General features: G+C 40.1%; 1 protein-coding gene across 2 annotated transcripts; it reads left to right on the forward strand.

Moving 5' to 3' along the window:
* Positions 1-1,920: 1,920 nt before the first annotated feature.
* On the forward strand, positions 1,921-24,241 carry LOC132864738 (sialoadhesin-like). Of its 2 annotated transcripts, none has more exons than XM_060898152.1 (10): positions 1,921-1,981; positions 2,697-2,766; positions 3,442-3,804; positions 9,107-9,397; positions 15,083-15,334; positions 15,527-15,808; positions 16,164-16,254; positions 16,394-16,468; positions 16,657-16,717; positions 23,939-24,241. In XM_060898152.1, the coding sequence occupies exons 2-10, from the start codon at positions 2,718-2,720 to the stop codon at positions 24,020-24,022; spliced, it is 1,548 nt and encodes a 515-aa protein (XP_060754135.1). In that variant the 5' UTR covers positions 1,921-1,981; positions 2,697-2,717; the 3' UTR covers positions 24,023-24,241. The 2 variants fall into 2 exon arrangements, with proteins under 2 accessions (XP_060754135.1, XP_060754136.1); XM_060898153.1 differs by having other exon boundaries at positions 16,173-16,254.
* The last annotated feature ends 1,081 nt before the right edge of the window (positions 24,242-25,322 follow it).

Consider the following 25,322-nt stretch of genomic DNA (forward strand, 5'->3'; position numbering starts at 1 on the left):
TCAGTGTAAGCTACACAGAGAGAGAGAGAGAGAGAGAGAGAGAGAGAGCGCATGCACTTTATTATCAACACCAATACACCAACTTATTAATGCAGTTATCAAACCAGCCAATCGTGTGCATAAAATGATGCAGGTATGGGCCCACAGCTTCAGGTAATGCTCACATCAACCATCAAAATGGGGAAAAAATATGATCCAAGTGATTTTGGCCATACCATTGATTATCTATAACTGCTGACCTCCTGGGATTTCTATACACAACAGTGTCTAGAGTTTACTGAGAATGCTGCTATAATGAAAAAACTTCCAGTGGAAGTTCTGCAGACAGAAACATCTTTTTATTGAAAGAGATCAGTGCAGAATAGCCAGACTGGTTTGATCTGACAAAGGTTACAGTAACTCAGGTAGCCACTCTGTACAACTGTGGTGAGCAGAAATGCATCTCAGAATGCGCAACATGAAAAACCATGTGGCTTATGGGTTACAACAGCAGAAGATCACATCAGGTTCAACTTCTGTCTGACAAGAACAGAAAACTGAAGTTGCAGTAGGCACAAGCCTACTAAACGTGGACAACTGATGAGTGGAAAAACATAGCCAGATCTGACAAACATCAATTTCTGCTGAGGCATACAGATGGTAGGGTCGGAAATTGGCACCAACAGCATGAATCCATGGACCCAACCTGCCTTTTGTCAACAGTCCAGGCTGGTGGAGGTGGTGTAATGGTGTGAGGAATGTTTTCTGATCACACTTTGGGCCTGTTAATACCAATCAATCATAGCTTGAATACCACAACCTATTTGAGTATTGTTGCTGACCGTGTTCATCCCTTCATGGAAACAATTTGCTCATCTTCTAATAGCTACTTCCAGCATGATAATGCCCCATGTTACAAAGCAAAAGTCACCTCAAACTGGTTTCATGAAGATGACAATGAGGTCAATGTGGTATGGCGCCTGCACCGTGTCCTGCTGCAAGACTCTGCAGCGCATCGTGAGAGCAGCTGAGAGGATCATTGGTGTCTCTCTCCCTTCTCTTATGGATATCTATAACTCCTGCCTCACCCACAAAGCCATCAGGATTGCAGGTGACCCCACCCACCCATCTCACAGCCTCTTCAGCCTGCTGCCGTCAGGGAGGAGACTGCGGAGTCTCCGGGCCAAAACCAGCAGGCTCATGGACAGTTTCTTTCACCAGGCGGTCAGGAGGCTCAACTCCCTCCCTGTTCTGCCCCTCCTCCCCCCTCTGCCCCCTGCCACAGATTCTGCCCGCACACCCCCCTGACCCCCCTTCAGCATCTGACATCATGTCACCCTCACAGTCCCCCCCCAACACACACACACACGTACTCTCAACATTCATTCACAAACTGAACTCAGGGACTGCACATTTCACTTTACCTCGCTCATTTGCACTATTCCGCACTACCTCACCTTAACAGCTATTAGTTTATTGTTTATACTGCTTATTTCATGTTTACCTGCTATACCTCAAGTGCCCTTGACTGTTTATTTTATGTCCTTTTGCTCCAATTTATATACGTGTGTGTGTGTGTGTGTGTGTGTGTGTGTGTGTGTGTGTTTAGTCTATGTCTATTTCTTATCTAGAATGTTTATACTGTTTATATTGTTTATTTCAATTATTATATATATATTTTTTTTTATTGCATTGCCTGTTTGCACCGTGGGTCAGAGAGGACTGAAATTTCATCTGTGCTGTATGTCGAGCATGTATAGCATATTTGACAATAAAGTTGACTTGACTTGAAACACATAGTGATACCAGATCATTAACCTGGCAAAGTGGTTGTGTAGAAGTGCGTTACATATTCAAAGTTTCTGCATTAACATCTGTTCTTTGTAGGAGAAAAATAGGAACTGGCAAATGACTAAAACTGCAACTATGAAAAAGGAACAAATGAAGAGTACTCAAAGACAGTTATCTTGTGATCAAGGACAGTGCTATTTGTGGTGGAGGGGTAAGTAAGCAGTTTTGCATTTCAAAAATTATTATTGAAAGATGCTTTTCTATTCCACTGATATAAATATGTACACTCCCTTCTATATACAGTATGAGTTAAAAGTTTGGATACACCTTCTAATTCAATGTTTTTTCTATATTTTTATTAATTAAAAGTCACTTCATGTCTTAAAGTAATGATGGATGTCATTTCTCTTTACTTAGTTGAGTGGTTCTTGACATAATGTGGATGACTACAGTTGTGGAATAGGGCTATTTACTGTATTTTTATTATTTACTATTTACTGTTTGATCTCAAACGCATTAAGAAAGCAAGAAATTGCACTAATTAACTTTTGACGAGGCACCTGTTAATTGAAAAGCATTCTAGGTGACTACCTCATGAAGCTTGTGAAGATAATGCTAATAGTGTGCAAAGCGTCATCAAGGTAAACAGTGGCTACTTTGAAGAATCTAAAATATGAAACATATTTTGGTTGTGAACACTTTTTTGTTTACCGCACAATTCCATATATGTTCCTTATGTTATTTCATAATTTTGATGTCTTCAGTATCGTTCTACAATGTAGAAAATAGTCAAAATACAGAAAAAAACTATGAATGAGTAGGGGTGTCCAAACTTTTGACTGGTACTGTATATGAAACACATTACAAATGAAGTGCAGTTTATCTAAAATGCTACATAATAATAATTGATGGAATCATCTTTCCAGGTTCATCACTAAGAGAAGAAGATGCCATTTAGCTGCTGGTTGTTGTACATGTATGCCCTCTGGCTCAAAGGTGGGTAGAGCAAACTCTATATGTATTTTTGAGAAACTACTATAAGAACATTTTTTAATTATTATTTTAATTTATTGCATGAACCTGGTGGCACGTCTACAACATTAATGTGCAAATAATCAACATTATAAACATGTGAATGTGCATATAATCATATAATCAGTGTAATGTTTCTGTGCCTCTCAGAAACAAAATGTTTAGATTCTACACTTTAGAAAATATGGTAGTCTTTTAAAGCAGTGCATTTAATAATCTGTAAGGATTTCCATTTGTTTATGCATTTAACAGTTATAGAAATGGAATTTTGCCTATAATAAAGAAAATAAGAATAAGAAAGCAATACTTTTTTCTTAATTTCTATATTAATATTAATGTATCCAAAAATGATTATTTTTAAATGTACTTTATACTATATTTTAATAAAAGCAGGTTTAAATTTCAGGTTTTGATAGAATGCAACACAAGCAGGTTTAAATTTCAAAAACCTGCTTGTGTTGCATCCTATCAAAACCTGTAAAGCCATACTTTTATATTCCACAATTTTTCAGGAGAGAGTTGTAGTGATAAAACCATGAAGCAAAAGTCACCTGGTGATTACTGGCAGTCTTTCTCACAGTCTGTGTCTAAAAACAAGTTAACCACACTGGAAAACTGATCTTTACTCATACTTTGCAGCGTCTCCAGCTGAGAGCGAGTCATGGAATGCCGAGGTTCCTCAATCCGTAGTTGGCCTCGAGGGCTCATGTGTGGTGATTCCATGCCTGTTTAGGTATCCTGGTGCAGACAGGAAGGTTTCCCACCTCGTAGGAATCTGGCTAATGGATTCTAATGAGAAAGTCTACCATCCGGTCACGTCCAAAATCAGCACCGCATTCCAGCAGCGGACGAGCCTCTGGGGTGACTTAAGTCACCATAACTGCTCTCTGAAAATCGACCCTTTGCGTCGTAGTGATAATGGCCCATTCACATTCCGGATTGAGATTGAAGATTTCAACAAGTACTCATTCATTCACAATAAAGTGTCTATTACAATAAAAGGTGAGTGTTATTCATTTTTAAAAAATGTACTTAGGTCCAATCTGTTAATTGTATAAGTTTTAACACATAAAGAAGTTGGCTTATTAAAATTTATATGCAGGAAGACAGCAAATGGGGGTGGTACAGTGGTTAGCACTGTCGCCTCACAGCAAGAAGGTCCTGGGTTTGAGCCCAGAGGCCGGCGAGGGCCTTTCTGTGCGGAGTTTGTATGCTCTCCCCACGTCTGCGTGGGTTTCTTCCGGGTGCGCCAGTTTTCCCCACGGTCCAAAGACATGCAGGTTAGGCTAATTGGTGGCTCTAAATTGACCATAGGTGTGAATGTGAGTGTGAATGGTTGTTTGTCTCTATGTGTCAGCCCTGCGATGATCTGGCGACTTGTACAGGGTGTACCCCGCCTCTCGCCCATAGTCAGCTGGGATAGGCTCCAGCTTGCCCGCAACCCTGCACAGAATAAGCAGCTATGAATAATGGATGGATGGATGGATGGATGGATGGATGGATGGATGGATGGATGTGTTCAGAATCAACCAATCACATTCAGTCTCATCTTAAATAGTAGTTAGTATACACCTGATATCAATTAAATTGGCTCTGATTGACCTCAGATAAAGTTTGGCTGTTCCTGTAGAATTATTCTGATATCCTCTTGGTTGCATCATACTCCAAAAGCCATGGTCAACAAAGAGTTTTCAAAATATGAACAGAATCTCATCATTGAAAGGTATCAATCAGGTCAGGGGCTAAAAAAAAAAGTATCCAAAGCATTAAACATCCCATGGAGCACAATGAAGACAGTCAACAAGTGGAGAAAATATGGCTCAACAGTGACTCTTCCAAGATCAGGACATTCTTCCAAAATGAGAAGACAAGGAGAAAACTGGTCATGGAAGCCACCAAGAGGCCTACAACAACATTAAAGGAGCTGCAGGATTTCCTGGAAAGTACCGGTTATTCCCTACATGTAACAATAATCAGTCATATTCTTCATATGTCTGGGTTGCAGGGTAGGGTAGCAAGACAAAAGCCTTTACTCACAAAGCAAAACGTCCAAGCCTGGTTAAACTTTGCAAAAAGTTATAGCTAGTCTCTTACAACCATGTAGAAATATGTATTATAGTCTGATGAGACCAAGGTTGAACTATTTGGCCATCATTCCAAAAGGTATGCTTGGCACTAAAATAACACAGCACATCATCAAGTCAAGTCAAGTTTATTTTTATAGCACTTTTAACAACAGACATTGTCGCAAAGCAGCTTTAAAGAAAATTAAAGACTTTAAACATGAGCTAATTTTATCCCTAATTTATCCCTGATGAGCAAGCCTGTGGCAACAGTGTAGGGATGAGAATTTTCCACCGATCGGCGGATTTCCGACTTTTTCAGACCAAAATGATCGTTTTTGAGATCGATGTAAATCCGTTGAGAATTTTTCGGGGGGGGGGGGGGGGGGGGGAGATGGTTAATGATCTGTGGTCACCTTATAACGTCTTGATTCTTGGTGGGCTCCGGGTTAACACACTCGAGTCTTTCGACATGTCGTAATTAACATTCACTTTTGCGACAGTGTTCGACTTATTTACGATAATTTTCGGGAAATCCCATCGCATGCAGTGTATAAACACAAGTACACATGCTCTCCACGTGTGGCTTGCAATCGCCGTTCACCAACCATACACACTGTTTGACGATACGCATTGGTAACATCGGAAAGACACATGTATTCAGGCGGGATATTTTAGCATATCGACAATGGCAAAAGTCCTAGATAAGAAAGAAGAAGATCGAGCGAGGGAGATTGATAAAGGTGCAGGAATAAAGAACTGTTTTCGATGGGCTTGGTTAGAAAGAACACTGAATGTTGAGATCAACAAGCAGACTGTCACAACGAAGCTTGGTGATCACATACGGAAAATAGACGTCCCAGGAAAAGTACTTTGCTCATTGTGTTCTGACATGATAAACTACGCTAGTAGAGGGGCAAGGACTATCGAACTTCACATATACACCAAAAAACACAAAGGTAGGTCGAAAATTATTTTGCCTGTTCAATGATTCATTATATTTATAATGTACTGTATATCGCATGAATCAATGCCATGGTGTGTGTGTGTGTGTGTGTGTGTGTGTGTGTGTGTGTGTGTGCGCGCGTATATAAAATACATGTCATATATAAGTGTGTATCTTTAATAAATGGGGTTAGCTTATCTAATGTAGCATGTTGGGGAGAATCATAGTATCATATCTATATTTCTGATAAAATTTTAGGTATGATAGCATGTATAACTCTCCTACTTATTTCATAGGGGGATGGTGGTGGTGGTGGTGGTGGTGGGGGGGGGATTGCTGGCATGTGCAGCGCGGGAGCGTCTGCCCAAATTCTTTAGGCCAAGATGAACTTGTAGTTTTTGATTTAAAAAAAATTTCCAATATGTAATGCCAATTGTACATGCCTGTTCTTTAATTCAAAATCACCATCTTGATCTTCAAATTGACCATATGGTATATGTATTACATTACACAACATCCTGTCCAGATAAAACCTAGTTAGTACACACAACAGTTGAAAGGGAAGTGATAAGTGATGTTGAATGCTGCCTGCTTAATATGCAAGACCTCCTGCTACCATGATAACATCAGAAGAAAGCTTAAGATGACAGAACTTTTTTCTGGTTTGCACTTCATTTTAAAGGATTAGAGTATTCAAAGACATGAATAGCAAAAATGCAGAAATATAATACTGTAGAGCTCGTTTATATGAAAAGGTGCATTGATTTTTTGAAATCATCAAATGTGAATTGATTAAAAACAAGTCTCTTGTACCATATTAATCATTTTCACCTGGTAGTCCACCAAGAAGGGGAATTTATTTCCAAATAAATTGCAACTTTTTGCTGAGAAAATTAATGGCTTTGGGGTAAAAAAAAAAAAAAAAGCTAAAAATCATTAGCTCCCGCCCCCTGGGCCCCCACCGGGGCTCTGCCCCTGGGCCCCGCTGGGTGCCTGCGGCCCCCAAACCCCTGGCTTTTTTTCAGACTTTTTAAATATTTTTCATTCTCATCCCTGAACAGTGGCAAGGAAAAACTCCCTCAGACGACACAAGGAAGAAACCTTGAGAGGAACCAGACTCAAAAGGGAACCTATTCTCATTTGGGTGATAAAAGATAGCGTGATTATAAAGAACTTTCTTCTATAACGGTGTCCTATATAGTCACAAATTATAACTGTATAACCAGGAGAGTCATTATAGTTTTAACATGAATCAGAAGAACAACATTACCCACAGTGAACTATAAAGGAAGCAGCATCATGTGTTGGGGCTGCTTTTCTTCAGCTGGAACTGGGACTTTAGTCAAAGTGGATGAAATCATGAATAGCTCCAAAGATCAGTCTATTTTGGCACAAAACCTTCAAGCATCTCCTAGGAAGCTGAAGAGGAATTTCACCTTTCAGCATGACAACGACCCAAAGCCTTCATCTAAATCAACAAAGTAGTGACTTCACCAAAAGAGGACCAATGTTCTGGAATGGCCCAGCCAGAGCCAAGACTTTAATCCAACTGAAAATCTGTGGGATGACCTGACGAGAGCTGTGCACAGGAGATGTCCTCACAATTTGACAGATCTGGTCATTTTTTTTTGCAAGGTGGAGTGGGCAAAAATTGCCAGGTCCAGATGTGCCAAACTAATAGACTCTTACCCAAGAAGACTGAGTGCTGTAATAAAATCAAAAGGGGCTTCAACTAAGTTAAGGAGTGTGCACACTAATGGAACTAGGTTTTTGTATGATTTACTGTTTTCCCTTTTTTCCTGTTAAACAGTTTCTGATTTGTTTTCACCTTCTATGTATAGATTGTAATTTTGCAATAAAGGCGGAATAACTTCTGCCTGGATTTATCTTCGTTTCATTTTTTTTAATCACAAAAAACTTGTCATTTTAGTAGGGGTGTGTAGACTTTTTATATCCACTCTATACCATTTTAACAATGAAGATGTGTTTTGTATTTTCTGTCGTTATAGTAAGGGAGAGCAGGGAGACTTGGGACAGTTTGTATTCCCATAAATTAATTTCAACCAATCAGGTTTTTGTGAGTACGCAGGCACCTACGGATGTATGTGCAGCGGAAGACAGCTTAAGAATAGCGAACCAAGCCAAATCGAAAGACAAGAATCAAGATTAGTAAACACACTAGGGTTGGGCAATAGTCAAACAGAATATCAGAGGTAAACAGAGATCGAGGAAACGAGAAACACTAGCAAAGATCAGAATGGTAGAAAGGTAGTCAGAGAGATAACAAGGCTTGGTATGATCGGTGAACCAGAACAATACTTTGCATTGGGTGCTTGTGTGACTGGTGTTTATATGCAGGGGCAGGTGATGAGAAAATGGATATCAGCTGTGTGTTAGAAGGCGGGAGATAGAGGGTACTGTGTGTTCTGGGAGTTGTAGTTTGAGCTGTCCGTGTTTGTAGTCAGCTCTTCACCAGCAGGTTTACTGACAGTTTTAGATTAAATCAGAAGTTAAATGTTGCCCCTTAGAGTATCCTACTTAACAACCTCCCCCCAACCCCCCCAAAAAAGGCCCGATGTAGAGAGTTGGGACAGTTAATGTTACAGGGTTTTTTTTTTCTTGTGGTTTAGAAATATAAAATTGTTTAAATTTATTGTTAAAAATGTGTGTGTCCCTGCGTGAGGATTCAGCTTATTTCATTCTTTCTTGAGAATGGAACTGTTTTGTCTCGTCAGGTTTTGGGTAAACTGACATGTTTTTTATAGCCGTACCAGAATGGTGTGTTCATACAGTTCATATCTTATATGATTTGATATTAAATAAAATTTAAACATGCATTTATTTTTGTTCCATATCTCCACACAAAAAATAATGACAGAAAAAGTGAAGCCTGCAGGCCAGTACTGTATATGTGACAAGCTGAGAAACTTATGTTGTGGCAAGAGGGCATAGTAAATACTCTCTTATACAATATGAATGTGACTGTGTGAAATTCTTTGCAGGTAGCAATCTACAAAAGTTGAAAACTATTCCCAAGTTAACAACTAAACATGATGCTCCTTCAAATGAGTCATTACAGGATTTAGTTTAGCTGGAAAGTCATGAAATCATAAATTTCTGCCATACCATGGTCCAATGCACTGATTATTATTATTATTATTATTATTATTATTATTATTATTATTATTATTATTATTATCATCCAACTGGGCTAAGTATGTTCCAATTATCTATGCATGGAATTCTGGTACACTTTTCATGGCTGTTTTTGTTGTTGTTGTTGTTGTTGTTTCAGATTCTCCAGGACAAATTAATCTAGCCATCCCTGAAGAAATGAGTTCAGGGAAAAGGGTGACCACCACCTGTTCAGTGGTTCACTCTTGTCCCTCTGACCCACCCAAGTTCACCTGGAGCCACAAAGGAACACATAGCAGCCAATCACTGCAGCAAACCAATGGCCAGTGGAAGATTACATCATCTCTGAGCTTTACACTGTCCAGAACAGACCACAAGAAAACTCTCAACTGCACAGCTCAATTTCCAGGAGGCAAGAAAAGTAGCAGCAGGACAACTCTTGAAGTAAAATGTAAGTAAAAATCTTTTCTAGAACATATATTTTATACAGGGCGGCACGGTGGTGTAGTGGTTAGCGCTGTCGCCTCACAGCAAGAAGGTCCTGGGTTCGAGCCCCGGGGCCGGCGAGGGCCTTTCTGTGTGGAGTTTGCATGTTCTCCCCGTGTCCGCGTGGGTTTCCTCCGGGTGCTCCGGTTTCCCCCACAGTCCAAAGACATGCAGGTTAGGTTAACTGGTGACTCTAAATTGAGCGTAGGTGTGAATGTGAGTGTGAATGGTTGTCTGTGTCTATGTGTCAGCCCTGTGATGACCTGGCGACTTGTCCAGGGTGTACCCCGCCTTTCGCCCGTAGTCAGCTGGGATAGGCTCCAGCTTGCCTGCGACCCTGTAGAAGGATAAAGCGGCTAGAGATAATGAGATGAGATATATTTTATACATCAAATTAAAGTCACTTTCACAAAGCCAGTTGGCAGATGAGAGAACATGTACCTCTATGGGCTTAAACCTGGAGAGTAATACTGTACATTTTTGTCCTTTGGCAAACTCATAGGAGAATTAACCTTCAACATTTTGCTTGGTTACAAGTCAGAACATAATTCTACAGCTCAATTCCTGAATGATCTCCCTTGACTTGAATCCATGGCATGAATTTAGGGATTGAAGAAGAAGAAGAAGAAGAAGAAGAAGAAGAAGAAGCCTTTGTCACATGCACACTCAAGCACAGTGAAATTTAACCTCTGCATTTAACCCATCTGAAGCAGTGAACACACGCATGCACACACACAAGTGAGCAATGAACATACACACATACCCAGAGCCCGGGGAGCAGTTGGGGGTTAGGCACCTTGCTCAAGGGCACTTCAGCCCAAGGACACCCCCATGTTAACCTAACCGCATGTCTTTGGACTGTGGGGGAAACCGGAGCACCCGGAGGAAACCCACACAGACACAGGGAGAACATGCAAACTCCACACAGAAAGGCCCCCATTGGCCACTGAGCTCGAACCCAGAACCTTCTTGCTGTGAGGCAGCAGTGCTAACCACTACACCACCGTGCTGCTTTGAGAATGTCCCATTTTGTTGTTTCATGTAGCGTCAATCTGATGATGTACATGCATATTCAGTCTCAAAGCCTGATTTAAAGAAACACATCACTGTTCAGGTGAATCACACTAGATTTTAATCTTACAGACATAATTAAATCAATGGCCCATAATAACAATACAACTATGAGCATTACAAGTTGTATAAACATGCAGGAAAATGTCTCTGGCCACATGTATCACTTGTATAATTTCATGTCTATGCTATACTAAAGTATAATACACTTTCAAAAAATTGCTTTATTTGATGTGGCTTATATCAGCTTTTTTATTTCATTCTTACTAGTACAAACGTTAGTTTGTACCCACAGTACTGATCTAAAAACAGTTTTACATTATAACATGCCTTTCTTTAATTGCTCAAAGCCTGAAATGCTTCATGGAGCATCATTTCCTCATCGGAAACCACTAGCGAGTAGTTAGTGGGTTATTTATGAGTAGTGTGCTAATGGGGAACAGGTGGTTGTGATTAGCAGTCTAGCGCACTAACAGGGTAGCAGATCATGTGACAAGTCATGTGATTGGGTTTGGCTGAGTATTCTTAGAAATCTACTTTGTGTTGGTTTATGGAGCAGAAGTAAATTATACATATTTCATTTTACTATGTTTAAGCTTTGACAAGATGGATGGTTTCTGATTGTTTATCTCATCTCATTATCTCTAGCCGCTTTATCCTGTTCTACAGGGTCGCAGGCAAGCTGGAGCCTATCCCAGCTGACTACGGGCGAAAGGCGGGGTACACCCTGGACAAGTCGCCAGGTCATCACAGGGCTGACACATAGACACAGACAACCATTCACACTCACATTCACACCTACGGTCAATTTAGAGTCACCAGTTAGCTAACCTGCATGTCTTTGGACTGTGGGGGAAACCGGAGCACCCGGAGGAAACCCACGCGGACACGGGGAGAACATGCAAACTCTGCACAGAAAGGCCCTCGCCGGCCACGGGGCTCGAACCCGGACCTTCTTGCTGTGAGGCGACAGCGCTAACCACTACACCACCGTGCCACCGATTTCTGATTGTTATTTTATATTTTAAAATCAATATATTGATCACATCTACGTATATGCAACCTACTTACCATCCCATGCACCAGACTATCCACCTTAGGAGGCAGGTCCTTCAGCACCATGACCCCCAATCTCTGGAATTCTCTCCTTCAATCTCTCCATGACTGCTCTTCTTTCTCAATCTTCAAATCTGATTTAAAGACTTTTCTTTTCCATAAATACTTCTCTTCCTCCTCCTCCTCTGTTTAGTCTAGCAATTTTTCCCCCCTGTAAAGCAACCTTGCGTCTATGAAAGGCGCTATATAATTTAAACTTATTTTTATTTATTACATCTTTGATACAGACTCACTGTTCTTGTATGAGTTTTCAAATGCACATAGGCTCCAACTAAAACAATTCTCATTATCTCTAGCCGCTTTATCCTTCTACAGGGTCGCAGGCAAGCTGGAGCCTATCCCAGCTGACTACGGGCGAAAGGCGGGGTACACCCTGGACAAGTCGCCAGGTCATCACAGGGCTGACACAGAGACCCAGACAACCATTCACACTCACATTCACACCTACGGTCAATTTAGAGCCACCAGTTAACCTAACCTGCATGTCTTTGGACTGTGGGGGAAACCGGAGCACCCGGAGGAAACCCACGCGGACACGGGGAGAACATGCAAACTCCGCACAGAAAGGCCCTCGCCGGCCCCGGGGTTCGAACCCAGACCTTCTTGCTGTGAGGCGACAGCGCTAACCACTACACCACTGTGCCGCCCACTAAAACAATTGTATTCATTAATTAGTTTATTTTCACTAACAGTAAACTTTATCCACAGTTGATTTTGAGCCTATCCCAGGAACTCTGAGCACAAGGCAGGAATGCATCCTGGATGGAATCTGACTTGTACTTAAATACTTATTAATTTAGTACTTCTGTTTCAGATTGTTTGTTTGTTTGCTTGTTTGTTTTGGACAAAGCACTATGCACTATAGTTAAACTAAAATGTTATTAATTAACTATTATAAATAACAACATAATATTCGTATATGTCAAGCTATCGGGGTTTTTTTTTTTTTAAATTAAAAAGAAAACTCCAGTGAACTTAAAATACTTTGTCTGACAGCGAGTAAATAACTAAACAGAGATATCTGTCACCATCTCAGAGTTAGTCACAGTCACACAAACTTGTAACTCATTTTTAAGCTATTCAGGGCCTGTTGCAGAGGTGACTGCTCGAAGACTACAAGAGAAGCCCAGCTTCCTGTAAAATATCAAGATAAAGTTTGTCTGTTAAATATGTATTTACACTACTTAACTCTCTCATTTCCAATCGATATTTTGTGCTAGAAAGTGCTCAGCTTTATGGCTAGTTAGTTCAGCAGTTATTTTTTGCTGGTCATCATAATCTGATCACGTGATTGTTTCCCCATAGAAGCCTGTGGAAGCACAACCCATTGAAAACCCACTGATGCTCAGCGTCTCTGTAGTTTAATGCCACTACAGGATATGTTTTGATTTTAGTGCAGCAAAGTTAGACATTTATTGGACAATATGCTTTTAAAATGTAATTTCCGGACACCCGGCTTCATTGAGGGTCTATGGAGAGTCGCTGACAGTAAGGTGGGACTGGACACTGGGCTTCTGAATGATGATTGGAGGAACTCTCAAATCTCTTTTGAATGACTGACAGCGTTTTAAAATTATACATCGCATTAATTGGAGGGATTCAAGCTCAGTCCATGTGGTGTGTTCAAGTGAAGTCATGAGACTAGCTGCTGCTCATTCTCGTTCTTTTCCTACCAATATACAGTTCCTATTTCCATTTGTATATACTGTAAATAAAATTGTAAATATAGAGTTTGTTACTTGCTTTTGTTTCAATTCAGTAAAAGCTGTTTATTTTAAGCTGGGCAAAGGGAGGGGAAATCTAGCCAGCTGTTAGCTGTGCGAAATGGAAAACATTGGTAATGCTGTTGACCTGATTTTGGAGAAGACATTTGATTCTGTTCCTTATAAGGAGAGGCTCAAAATTAAACAACGGGGCAGATCAATGCCCAAGATTGATTTAATTCAAAAGTCAAGGAGATACAACCACTCATTTCAGCTGTCTTGATCTGACAAAGTAAACTAACTGGGAGGGCTTTGACCAAGAAAATGTACGGTGGGCCGTGTCTCTTAATGAGACCATCACCGGGATGTATTGTTTGGTCAAAACTGGGTTTTGGAGATTTGGCCAACTTTGACAGGGCATACAAAAGGCATGAGAAAAGCAAGGAACACTTAAGTTCATGTGCATGCTTAAGTTTACTTGGCAGAGTCCGAGAAGAACATGGCAGAATTCACATATAAATAACAACAAATTTACAAATAATTGACTAATGGCAAATAGCAAATAATTAAAAAAAATTATTTAAAAAAACTGAGCTTCCCCTATTTCAGAGACCACCAGCCGCCACTGGCCTGTTGGTAATATAAATTCTGGGACTATTTCTGAGTACTTTATTAAACTTGCAATCACTGAAAAAAGGGGAAAATGGGGATTGTGGAATTTACAAAAATGAAATTAATATACATGGCATGATTTCTTTATGCTACCTCTCTAAACATATATAAATCATGTAGAACTGATTGATTTTTGAGGAATGTCAAATCTATGAATTTCAGTCATGTTGGGAGAAAAGAAAAAAAGTTATGTTTTGCTTAGTAACTCCGCCCATTTTGAAGACGTCAGCAGCGGGTGCAGGTGCACGAGCTAGGCAAGGCCAGACATTTTCAGGTTCAGTCCACCATAGAGTATTAACTTTAATCCAGCAGGGAAGATGTACAAAACCAAGGGGAAAAAACATTTGGCTTCAACAAGTTAGTTATAAATGCTGAGGATGCAAATCAGTCATGTTAATTTAACATAGGATAATTAAACACAGCTAACGTAAAAAAAACCCTCCATATTAGCAAATAAAACATGTTTGATTGACAAAAAAAATTGTGTTAACATGAATAAATCAGGGGCGGCACGGTGGTGTAGTGGTTAGCGCTGTCGCCTCACAGCAAGAAGGTCCTGGGTTCGAGCCCCGGGGCTGGCGAGGGCCTTTCTGTGCGGAGTTTGCATGTTCTCCCCGTGTCCGCGTGGGTTTCCTCCGGGTGCTCTGGTTTCCCCCACAGTCCAAAGACATGCAGGTTAGGTTAACTGGTGACTCTAAATTGACCGTAGGTGTGAATGGTTGTCTGTGTCTATGTGTCAGCCCTGTGATGACCTGGCGACTTGTCCAGGGTGTACCCCGCCTTTCGCCCATAGTCAGCTGGGATAGGCTCCAGCTTGCCTGCGACCCTGTAGAAGGATAAAGCGGCTAGAGATAATGAGATGAGATGAATAAATCATGTTTGTTAAACATGACAAAAGTTGGTACATTGAAAATGACTAAATTTGGTCAAGTGAACATGATTTTAATGTGTGCAACCGATGTACATGATTTTTTCATTTTAAATCCACAGCCTATTTTTTTTTCAGTGATGTTTCAAAGTGTAAAGATGATGATAAATTTGCTCAATGTGCTCAAAAAAGTTTTAACAGTTGTGCGTGGTTGTGATAGATGCTCCAGAAAATGTCGCAGTGGTTTCAGAGGTTTCAGTGGTTGAGGGCAGCACCTTGAACATGACCTGCTCCAGCGACAGTAATCCTGCTCCCCACACATACCACTGGTTTACTGATGGTGAGACCTTGCTGTCAGAAGGACAGACTTTCACACTGAAGAATGTGTCCAGACACATAGGAACCTTCTACTGCACAGCCATTAACACAGAGGGACAAGCCAACTCCAGACCAACACAGCTCAGTGTATTATGTGAGTAAACTTGGAGGGAATGCCTGCTGATCTCTATAAACATATTTTATAGGAATTGTATTTTAACCAGTGAATAAACTGTATGTACTCTTAAGGCGGATAATCCTGCATATAGTTCATGATGCCAAAGGGTTTTTTTTGTACCTTACAAGTGATCTAAATGTAGACATTTTTGCAAATGTTTCCCCTCAGATCCTCCCGAGATTAAAGTTGGGTCCTCTTGTTCTGAGGACATCTCAGGAGTGACATGTATCTGTATAGTAGACTCCCATCCCATCAGTGATATCAAGCTGTGGGGTGCAGACCCATCATCAGAGCTGCGCAGAACTCACGAAGAGAAACATGGCACGCTGACTATAGTGACCCTTAAGGGGGCACATGGCTTCTCTGACATTGTACACTGCCAAGCCATGAACAGTCAGGGGAACTACACCATGACTTTACAAGTGCCACACAGCCGTGAGACACACAACCGTGAGAAGCAATATTTATAACACAGATTTCAACCATGTGAATGTGCTATGTGTGATATTTAACCCCAGTGTTCAAGTTAAAATGACCCATTTTGCTACAAGTGGAAGAACAGTTAAGCTGGTATTTTGGGCAATGTAGAAAAGTAAAGCAATGTAGTAAACCAACATGATGTTCTTATCAGTAAGATTGTGATATACTGGCCATTTTAATTAATTATAATACTATATTATTGTAAAATGCATGATAAAAAATGGAAACCCGAGCTCAGTGGGACTTCTAAGAACTAAACATGAGGGTTAAAATATCATGCATTAAAATTTCCAAGCATATAACCTGACACTGTTTTACTGATAAGTTTTTTCAGGCAAGTTTCTGTACATTTCGATTGGTGCCACTGCATTTCTTGTGGTGACTGTTGGCCTCTTGGTGTGGATAAAAAAACGCAGGTAAGAAATTATCTTTTTTGAGCAACTAAATATATATATATATATATATATATATATATATATATATATATATATATATATATATATATATATATATAAAAAAAAAATTGTATTTATTCCCCCCCCCCCAAAAAAAAAGTAGGAGCAATGAATCCCTTGTAACACCACAGCCAAAGACAGAAATGAATGTGACCAGGTCATCTGAGCCAGAAAGGTATTTTTACACAGTAGATCCGTCTCTATACATGCAGCCAATTTGAATCACAGGAAATTATGTATACTATAGTAGTAGTAGGAGGAGGAGGAGGAGGAGGAGTACTATTTGTATAAACTGAAGTATTTTATTGAACATTTCAACTTTACGTGAATGTAGTTTAAGTTACAATGTCATTCAATTTGCAGGAAATGCAAAGATATGAGCCCATGCTATGATGGAAGTCAACATGTGTACGGCAACATGACAGTAGGTTCACTCAATCTTTTTCCCTTTTTGCAATCTTGCATTAATAAAATATTTAAAATGAATACAATATACAACAGAAATGGGTACACCCCTGTGTAATAATCACTTTATAAATGTTAAATGGTTCAAAATTGTATCACCTGCAATAAATGCATTATTTATAAATTAACAAGTAGAGTTTAGATTGTTTCCTGAACAATCCAAAAAAATAAATAAATACTACAGGCCCCAAAGTTGAAACTCAATGCTACAAAAGTGAATTTAGAAAACCTGTGATCATTGACACAAAACTCACTACACCTGTGATTTCCAGTTAGCCTAATTGCATGAACCTGTTTATAAAATGACCTGTGAACACTAGTACTTTCTCAGTGTTGACCTATGAGCTGCGTCTATCTGCATGTCTGCATCATGGCTCCACATGGAAAAGAATTGACAGACAAATCTGAAAATCTGATTGTGAGACTTCACAAAGATGGAAATCAACTCGGTAAGATAGGTGACCAACTAAAAATCAGTCAGCAGTAATTTGGAGGTATAGAACGACCCATAGTACCACTAATCAGAGACACAGTGGACATCCTCCTATAGAGGATTTCGACGTGACGTCACAGGTGACGTGACGCCCCGGTGTCCGCCATTTTGAAGGTCAAGCTAGCTAATGTCAACAACAGTAGCTAGTATGTTACTGTAGCAATGTTTACGTTCAGTCATTTGGATGACTGTTAAAACCTTTCAGTCTCAAGTTTTTCCTTTATTGTATTTACTAGTTTACTGAGCTAGCGCGCTCGGGCAGGCTGGGAGCGAGCGCGCTAGCTCGGGCAGGCTGGGAGGGAGCTAGCACGCTAGCTCAGTAAACTAGTAAATACAGTAAAGGAAAAACTTGAGACTGAAAGGTTTTAACAGTCATCCAAATGACTGAACGTAAACATTGCTACAGTAACATACTAGCTACTGTTGTTGACATTAGCTAGTGCTAACAGCTAGCTGCTAGTGCACTGCTACAACTACACCGACCCTAATAATACAGTTCTTGGTCATTGCCTGGTAACAGCAAATTTATAACGGGCCATGTCTCAACAGACTAAGAAGTTATTTCAATGACATTTAATAACATTTTGTTTATCCTGAGGACCAAAAGTAAATGAAAATGTGAACAAACCTTAGCTGTAATAAGATGGCGACCACCGGCTCCAGGGACGACTCGCTGATGTAGGCATGTTACCCAGCCTGGTTTTTAATGACATAGGTATACAGATCATGTGGGCCGAAGTCAGGTAAAGACGAGGGCTTGGTGTACTTCCGTACATCAGTGAACAATCCTGGTGGAAGCAGGTAAACGTCGTTCTCTAAGCCTGCTAACCTCAATTTTTGGAAATACCTCTCCCTCTGCTCGCCCTGTAAATGCCCGACGTCGCTGGATAGTGAAGGTGTTTTCTGCATCTCGCTCCTTTTTCTTTTATGTTTTTTCCCTGGTATTTCCCACACGCCTGACTGCAGGTCAGGAAGATCACCCGCGCTGCAGCGCTGCAAAACCAGAAAAAGATAGCCTGGTAACGTGTACGGATCACGTACACCAGCATCATTGAGTTTCTGGTGATATTGCTTCTTACTCGTGTCATCTAGGCCGGATAAAATACTCGACAATGAGACTTCGTCATGATCAACAGTGTATCGCTACCGGTAGTCGCCATATTTGTGACCGTCAAAATGGCGCCGGCTATTTGTTGACATGGCAACGGTCACGTGGGTCGAAAACCTCTATAATGACATCACAGACAATATGCTACTTGCACAAATCTAGTTCTAAAAAAAAGACAGGCAAGTGCTTCACACTTGGCAAAGGGGATATCAGTGGAAATCAGATTTTCTGTAACAGCTCAGACAGTGCGAAGGACATTGCATACGGTCAACCTCATTGGACAGTGTCGGGGGGTGTACCTTGCTTGCTCGTTCTTCAGCAGACAACTTGGATTATATTATGAAAAGAAGCCTGATGAATATTGAGAGCACATTCTTTGGTCAGGTGAGACCAAGATAAATTTGTTTGGCTCAGATTGGATCCAGCATGCTTGGCAGGAAACTGGCCAGGACTATTGCAGTGAAAGCATAGTCCTGACAAGGAAGCACGGAGGTGGAAGTGTGGTGATATGGGGCTGCATGAGAGAAAAATGTGTTTGGGAGATAACATTTACATATACAGTTGTGGTCAGAAGTTTACATACAGTGACATGAATGTCATCTTAGATATGAATGTCATGGCAATATTTGGTCTAACAGTCATTTCTTTGAACTGTTCTTTTTCTGTCACAGAATGACTGTACAGCATACATCTTTTTAAAAAACAACACTAGAATTCAGTACACAAGTTTTAATTTTCTTTGGGGTTTCTGAAATCAACACAGGGTCAAAATTATACATACAGGGTCAAAAAATATACATACAGCACACCTAATATTTAGGTAAAATGTCCCTTCACAAGATTCACCTTGACCAAACATTTTTGTTTACCATGAACAAGCTTCTGGCAGAATTCTGGTGGGATATTTCACAACTCTTCATGGTAGAATTGGTAGAGTTCAATTAATTAATTTTTTTTTTAGGCATGGACTTGAGTTATAAGTACGGTCCATATATTTTCACATATGTTAGCCTGCTTTATCCTCCACAACTAGCTCTGATGTGTGTTTGGGTTCACTGTCCTGTTGCAACTCCCAAGTCGTGTTCAAGTTTCTGATGGTTTATGCTGAAGAATTTTGAAGTAGTCCTCCATTATTCCATCCACTTTGTGCAATGAACCAGTTCTTCTGGCAACAAAACGGCCCCAGAGCATGATGATCCTAACCACCACCACCAGTTGGTACAGTGTCCCTCTGTACATGGTGGTCATTGTGGCCAAACAACTCAATCTTTGTCTCATTTGACCATATAGTTATCCTCCAGAAGGCTTTTTTCTTTGTCTGTGGTCAGCTTCAAACTTTAGTTAAGGTTGAAGGTGTCAATTTTGGAGCAGGGGGTTATTTCTTGGATAGCAGACTCTTAGTCCATGGTGATATAAAACTCACTGAACTGTAGACAGTGATCCATCAGCTTCCAGTTCATGGCAGGGCTGTGCCATGGTGGTTCCCAGGTTGTTCCTGACCTTCCAAACCAATTTCCTTTCAGCTGAGGGTGACAGTTTGGGTTTTCCTAAAGCAAAGTGGCTTGGCAAAGTGACTACACCTCACAATAACTTGCATACAATTGTTTGAACTGATCTTGGGATCTGCAGTTGTTTAGAAATGGCTTCAAGAGACATTCCTGAGTTGTGAATATCTGTGATCATCTTTCTCAGATCTGCACTGAGCTCCTTGGACTTTCCCATTTTACTGTGTGTTGGTCAATCCAATTAGTGCTCTAAACAAACCCTTTTTATGAAGGCACAGAGAAGCTACCAGCTGTCATCAATCAGGATCATTACCAGGAAGTTAAGAGACCTTGGACTTGGCAAGACAAAAGACATTTTGGAAGTTTCAGCACCTCTGAATTAATAATCGAGTGTATGTACATTTTTGACCTGTATGTATAATTTTGACCCTGTGTTGATTTCAAAAAACCCAAAGAAAATTAAAACTTGTGCACCAAATTCTAGTGTTTTTTTAAATTAAAGATGTATGCTGTACAATCATTCTGCCACAGAAAAAGAACAGTTCAAAGAAATTACTGAAAGCCCAAATATTGCCATGACATTCATATCCAAGATGACATTCATGTCACTGTATGTAAACTTCTGACCGCAACTGTAAATGGCACAATGAATGCCTGTGTTAGAAATGGCGAGCTGAGGTGAAGTGAGGACCCAAGAGCAGACTCAAGACAGGCAGTGTACAAAAGAAACTTTTTAATGAAGTACAGGGCAGAGGTATAATAGGGCTCAGGCAAAAATCAGTGGTCAAAGAACGGGCCAAGAGGTCAAAACACAGAAGAGCAGGCAGGCACGGTCAGGGACAAAAACAGGACAGAAAAAACCTTCACAAAAACTGAAGAAAACAGGGACAAGGGAAACCCAGGCAGAGGAAGCAAATACACAATCCAAAGGAACAGGCAGGTACAACGGGGCAAAAACTGGACAGAAAACTAGACAAAACTAGATAGAACTCGACGCCAACGGCGTCGATGGGGATGCCTCCACCTGGTAGACCACACGCCTTATTAAGTTGTGATCTGGGGATGGACATTTGACCTCACAGTAATCTTGACCTGGTGAAAGTACTTGTATTTGCCTTGGAGATATTGTGTTCACAAGGTTTTCGGACAGACATTTGAACTCACAGTGACCTTGACCTTAGACCTTTTGATCTCAAAATCTAATCAGTTCATGTTTGTCCCAAAGCACACAAATGGTGAAAGTTTGGTGAAATTCCTTTCATTAGCCTTTGAGATATCACGTTCACAAGGTTTCGGGACGGACGCACGCACGGACACACGCATGCACGCACGGACAGGTGGACAACCCGAAAACATAATGCCTCCTGCACCTTACGGTGGCGGAGGCATAAAAACATGGAACGATATAGGCAGGGGGAATCAAGAAGTCACAATACCAAAGGGCTGTAGCAAGGCAAGGAAAGTCTGCTAGAGACAGTCTGGCAACTGGAGTAGCTCCAAACAGCTCTTAAGAAGGCCCTGGCGATGGGAGAGGAGTGGTAGCAGGTATGGGAGTGCCACTTCCGGGAAAATGGCCTACAGCAGGGCAGGACTGAATTCCTGTCCCGGATCTGGTCTGGAGCCAGCATGGAAGTCCCACAAACTTGGCATGGATGAACTGGACCGGACTGTGACAGCTTGGAGATATCCCAAAATACTGGCTGACAAGGTCTCCAGAATTTTGGCAGAAGAGGAATATTCCAGCATGATAAAGATCCAAAGCACACTGCCAAAATCATACAAGAGTTTCTGAAGAAGATAAACTATGACCGGCCAAGTATGTCTTGAATGCATTAGAACACCTTTGGGGTATTTTAAAGAGAATGGTAGAGCAACACGACCTCTCCAGCAAAGAACAACTGGAAAAAAAAAAACATCTCTCCAGAAATTTGGGTATCCTTCATGCTGGGGAGGATTGAGTCTGTCATCAAAAATAAAGGTGGAGATACAAAGTATTGAAAAAATATTCAAGAATCTTTTTTATTAAATATTTTAATTCTAGTATGTATTTATGGTATTAAAAGATTGGTATCATTAATTTCTATTGCTGTTTACGTTCTATTCTACCATAACATCCTACTGAACCACTTCCACTATGCATACTGCCTAGAATCTGTGATCATCTCACAATTGTCTTCTGTGAGGGATTTTTGTTGTTGTTGTTGTTGTTATTGTTTTGCATTTGTGTGTCATATAAGCTACTGGATGCCTTATTTTCCTTGGATGAATAAAGTAAGTATCTATCTAAGTAAGTGTCTAAGTAAGTAAGAAGTAAGTGTCTAGTAGAAGTAGAAACCTTTATTTGTCACATGCACACTTCAAGCACAGTGAAATTCATCCTCTGCATTTAACCCATCTGAAGCAGTGAACACACGCACACACACCCAGAGCAGTGGGCAGCCCAGGGGCGATTCTAGCATCTGATCTTTGGGGGTGCTTAGCCCCCAGAGCTGACAGAGGCACCTGGCTTGAACGACAGTGTTTCCGTGTTTATTCCGCATTTAGACTAGACTTAACTAGACAAGAAGACTAGACTAGACAAGACTAGACTTATGCAATGTTTTAACAGAAGCTGACCCAATAAACTATGATATCTACACATTTACAACCACTGACACAAATATTTACGTTATATTTTTAACTAAACAAGACCTACTACTGCATTTGTAATGTTGGAGCTATTCATTTTGAACAGTGGTAATTGTTAATTAATGTGTTATTGTGTATTGTGTAATAATAGTATGTATTATTATGATTTTACATTAGTTTACATTAGTAAACGCTATGTTACATTAAATAAAATTGACTAACGCACGGTGGTCTAGCACCGTAGCACTTGTACAGCTCTGCACAAAAGTATCTCGATATGGATGATAAATGTCGTTTTTATCATTCTGTTCATAGACCAGGGAACATCAATATTGCATTATGCATATTATTGTGTTGTGTTTAACAATTGTAACTCCAGTCCGTACCTTCACATCTCGCTATGCCAGTAATACTCAGGTGCTACTTCGAGTTCCTCATCGGCGTGGAATCCAGTTAAAAAAAACACCATGTCGTAGCAAGCACTCGCGCGGACAGGCAACCCAATCAGAGGGGACGCAAGGAGGAGAGGGATTTTACTGGTCATAGAACTATCACGTAACAGGTGAATTCAAGAACACACACACGCCCGCACACACATTCATTGCGCAGTGTGCAAGGGCACTTATTTCTGAAAATTACGTCCAAAAGCAGTGTTTTTGAGGGTGCTGAGCTCGTTTTTGGGGGTGCTTGAGCACCCCCAAAAATAGGCTAAACACGCCCCTGGGGCAGCCACACTACAGCGCCCGGGGAGCAGTCAGGGGCTGGGTACCTTGCTCAAGGGCACCTCAGCCCAAGGCCACCCCATGTCAACCTAACTGCATGTCTTTGCATTGTGGGGGAAACCGGAGCACCCGGAGGAAACCCACGCAGACACGGGGAGAACATGCAAACTCCACACAGAAAGGCCCTCACCAGCCGCTGGGTTTGAACCCGGAACCTTCTTGCTGTGAGGCGACTGTGCTAACCACTACACCACCATGTCTAAGTATCTAAGTAAGTAAGTGCAAGTATCTAAGTAAGTACAACTAAGTATCTAAGTAAGTATGTATCTAAGTAAGTAAGTAAGTATCTATCTATCTATGAAAGGTGTACTTACTTTTGATGTATTGAGTTCCTGACATGGGGCCTGTATTTTTAATATAGTAAATCTATACATCAGTTTTTGATTTCACATAAGAGCCAATACTCTCATGTATTTCTGACATGAAGAGCAAGGAATATGAATTAATCTATTGTGTAATAAATACCTTTTGATTTGATATAAAGAGTAAGGAATATGAAGTATTGCTCTTTTTGAGACATTTGTGAGAGTGAGTAAACAACCACATAAAGATGCAAAAAGTGTATGTATCTTCTTTAAACAGTTTTATACTTAAAATGATTATATGCACATAGTATAAATGTATACAGTGTCATGTGTACATTATAATCCTACCCTTTACTCAGTCCTTTCAGGTTGAGGAGCCATATGAACAGGAGTACCCCTACGAATACGCTGGTGAATACGAAGCAACGTATGCTAATATGTGAATCCCGAAGAAACTTGTTTGGAGAAAGTGTGAAAGATGATATTTCATAAGGGTAAAATATTTGAATCTAACCTTGTTTGTGAATATTAAGTGTAGTTTATTATATTACAATAACAATACAGTAACAGTACAGTAGTTATAGTACAGTAACAAAGTATTTTAAAAGACTGAATCTTAATTTAATAGAAATTAATCATTGACACTGTAATCCAAGTTTAAATACTGCATATATTATTTTTGTTTTGTACTTCAGGTGTTAATGTACATTATTATATTTCAATAAGATTCGTGTTTGCATGAAATTTAACCATAGCTTCAAACTAATCAGATGGTTAACTGCATGCAATGTATTTAATGTATTTATTCAGAAAATATTAAGAAAAAAATCGCAGAATTCTAAAATATAAATACTTAAAGAGAAATCTTTGTTCACATTTACTTCAGGAGGCACAACAATAGTGAACTAAGCCTAGATTAAATTTATTTACCTGAAAAAAATTAAATTGATATTTTTACATTTTTAAATGTTGAATTGAGACATTTGTTTAAAAACTTTCCAGTGTGGTTTTTTTGTGTGTGTGCGTGCCCTATGCAGGTGACATAAAAGCATTACATAAAACTCTGAATGCCTTGTTTATCCTGTGATACAACCTTTTTCTTCAGTCAAAACCATAAACACAGACAGCATTTGCAGACAGAAGCATAGTTTCAGATGACACAAAGATCATATGAGTTTCTGTTGAAGATTAATATGTTGCGAAATACTAGTTTGTACTTGGAGAGAAAGGAAATGAAAAGCAGAACCTGATATACCAGAAAAAGCTGTGTGTAGAAAATAAATTACACACTATCAGCAATTATATGTTTCTCTTTGTTAAATAAAATTGTTTTTAATTTTTATTATTAGCCTAACATTATCTAGAACTTCTCCCATACAACTCCTGTGAATTAGTTATTACTACAGGGCCCTCCATGATTACTGGCTTCCCTTGTAAACATTAGTAAAAAAGGGTTAGAAAAACATCCACCCATAAGCGAAGTAACTTCATCTCACACTGAAAAAAATGAGAAATCCAACCTTTAACTGAAATACTTTTATTCAGAGAAAAACAAATCACTCATCAATAAACAATTTTCAGCAAAAACACGTGTGCCACTATTATTGGCACCCCTGGAAATGATAGTGAACACAATGGCACTGAAGCATGTTTCCCATTTAAATTGTACATGTCTGAGTTAATTGGAGTGTGTCAGGACTTTCAAGCTGTGGTCCATGACCTCCTGATTAACTGGGCCACAAA

The sequence above is a fragment of the Neoarius graeffei genome, chromosome 17 (assembly GCF_027579695.1).
Source record: "Neoarius graeffei isolate fNeoGra1 chromosome 17, fNeoGra1.pri, whole genome shotgun sequence".
In the NCBI taxonomy this organism is placed as follows: Eukaryota; Metazoa; Chordata; class Actinopteri; order Siluriformes; family Ariidae; genus Neoarius; species Neoarius graeffei.

What these genes read in the sequence shown, in the direction of transcription:
- LOC132864738 (XM_060898152.1), top strand. Translation starts at nt 2,718, where the DNA reads ATGCCATTTAGCTGCTGGTTGTTGTACATGTATGCCCTCTGGCTCAAA. An exon ending in GACAACTCTTGAAGTAAAAT is followed by an intron (nt 9,398 to 15,082) that starts GTAAGTAAAAAT and finishes TGGTTGTGATAG; the next exon opens with ATGCTCCAGAAAATGTCGCA. An exon ending in AACACAGCTCAGTGTATTAT is followed by an intron (nt 15,335 to 15,526) that starts GTGAGTAAACTT and finishes GTTTCCCCTCAG; the next exon opens with ATCCTCCCGAGATTAAAGTT.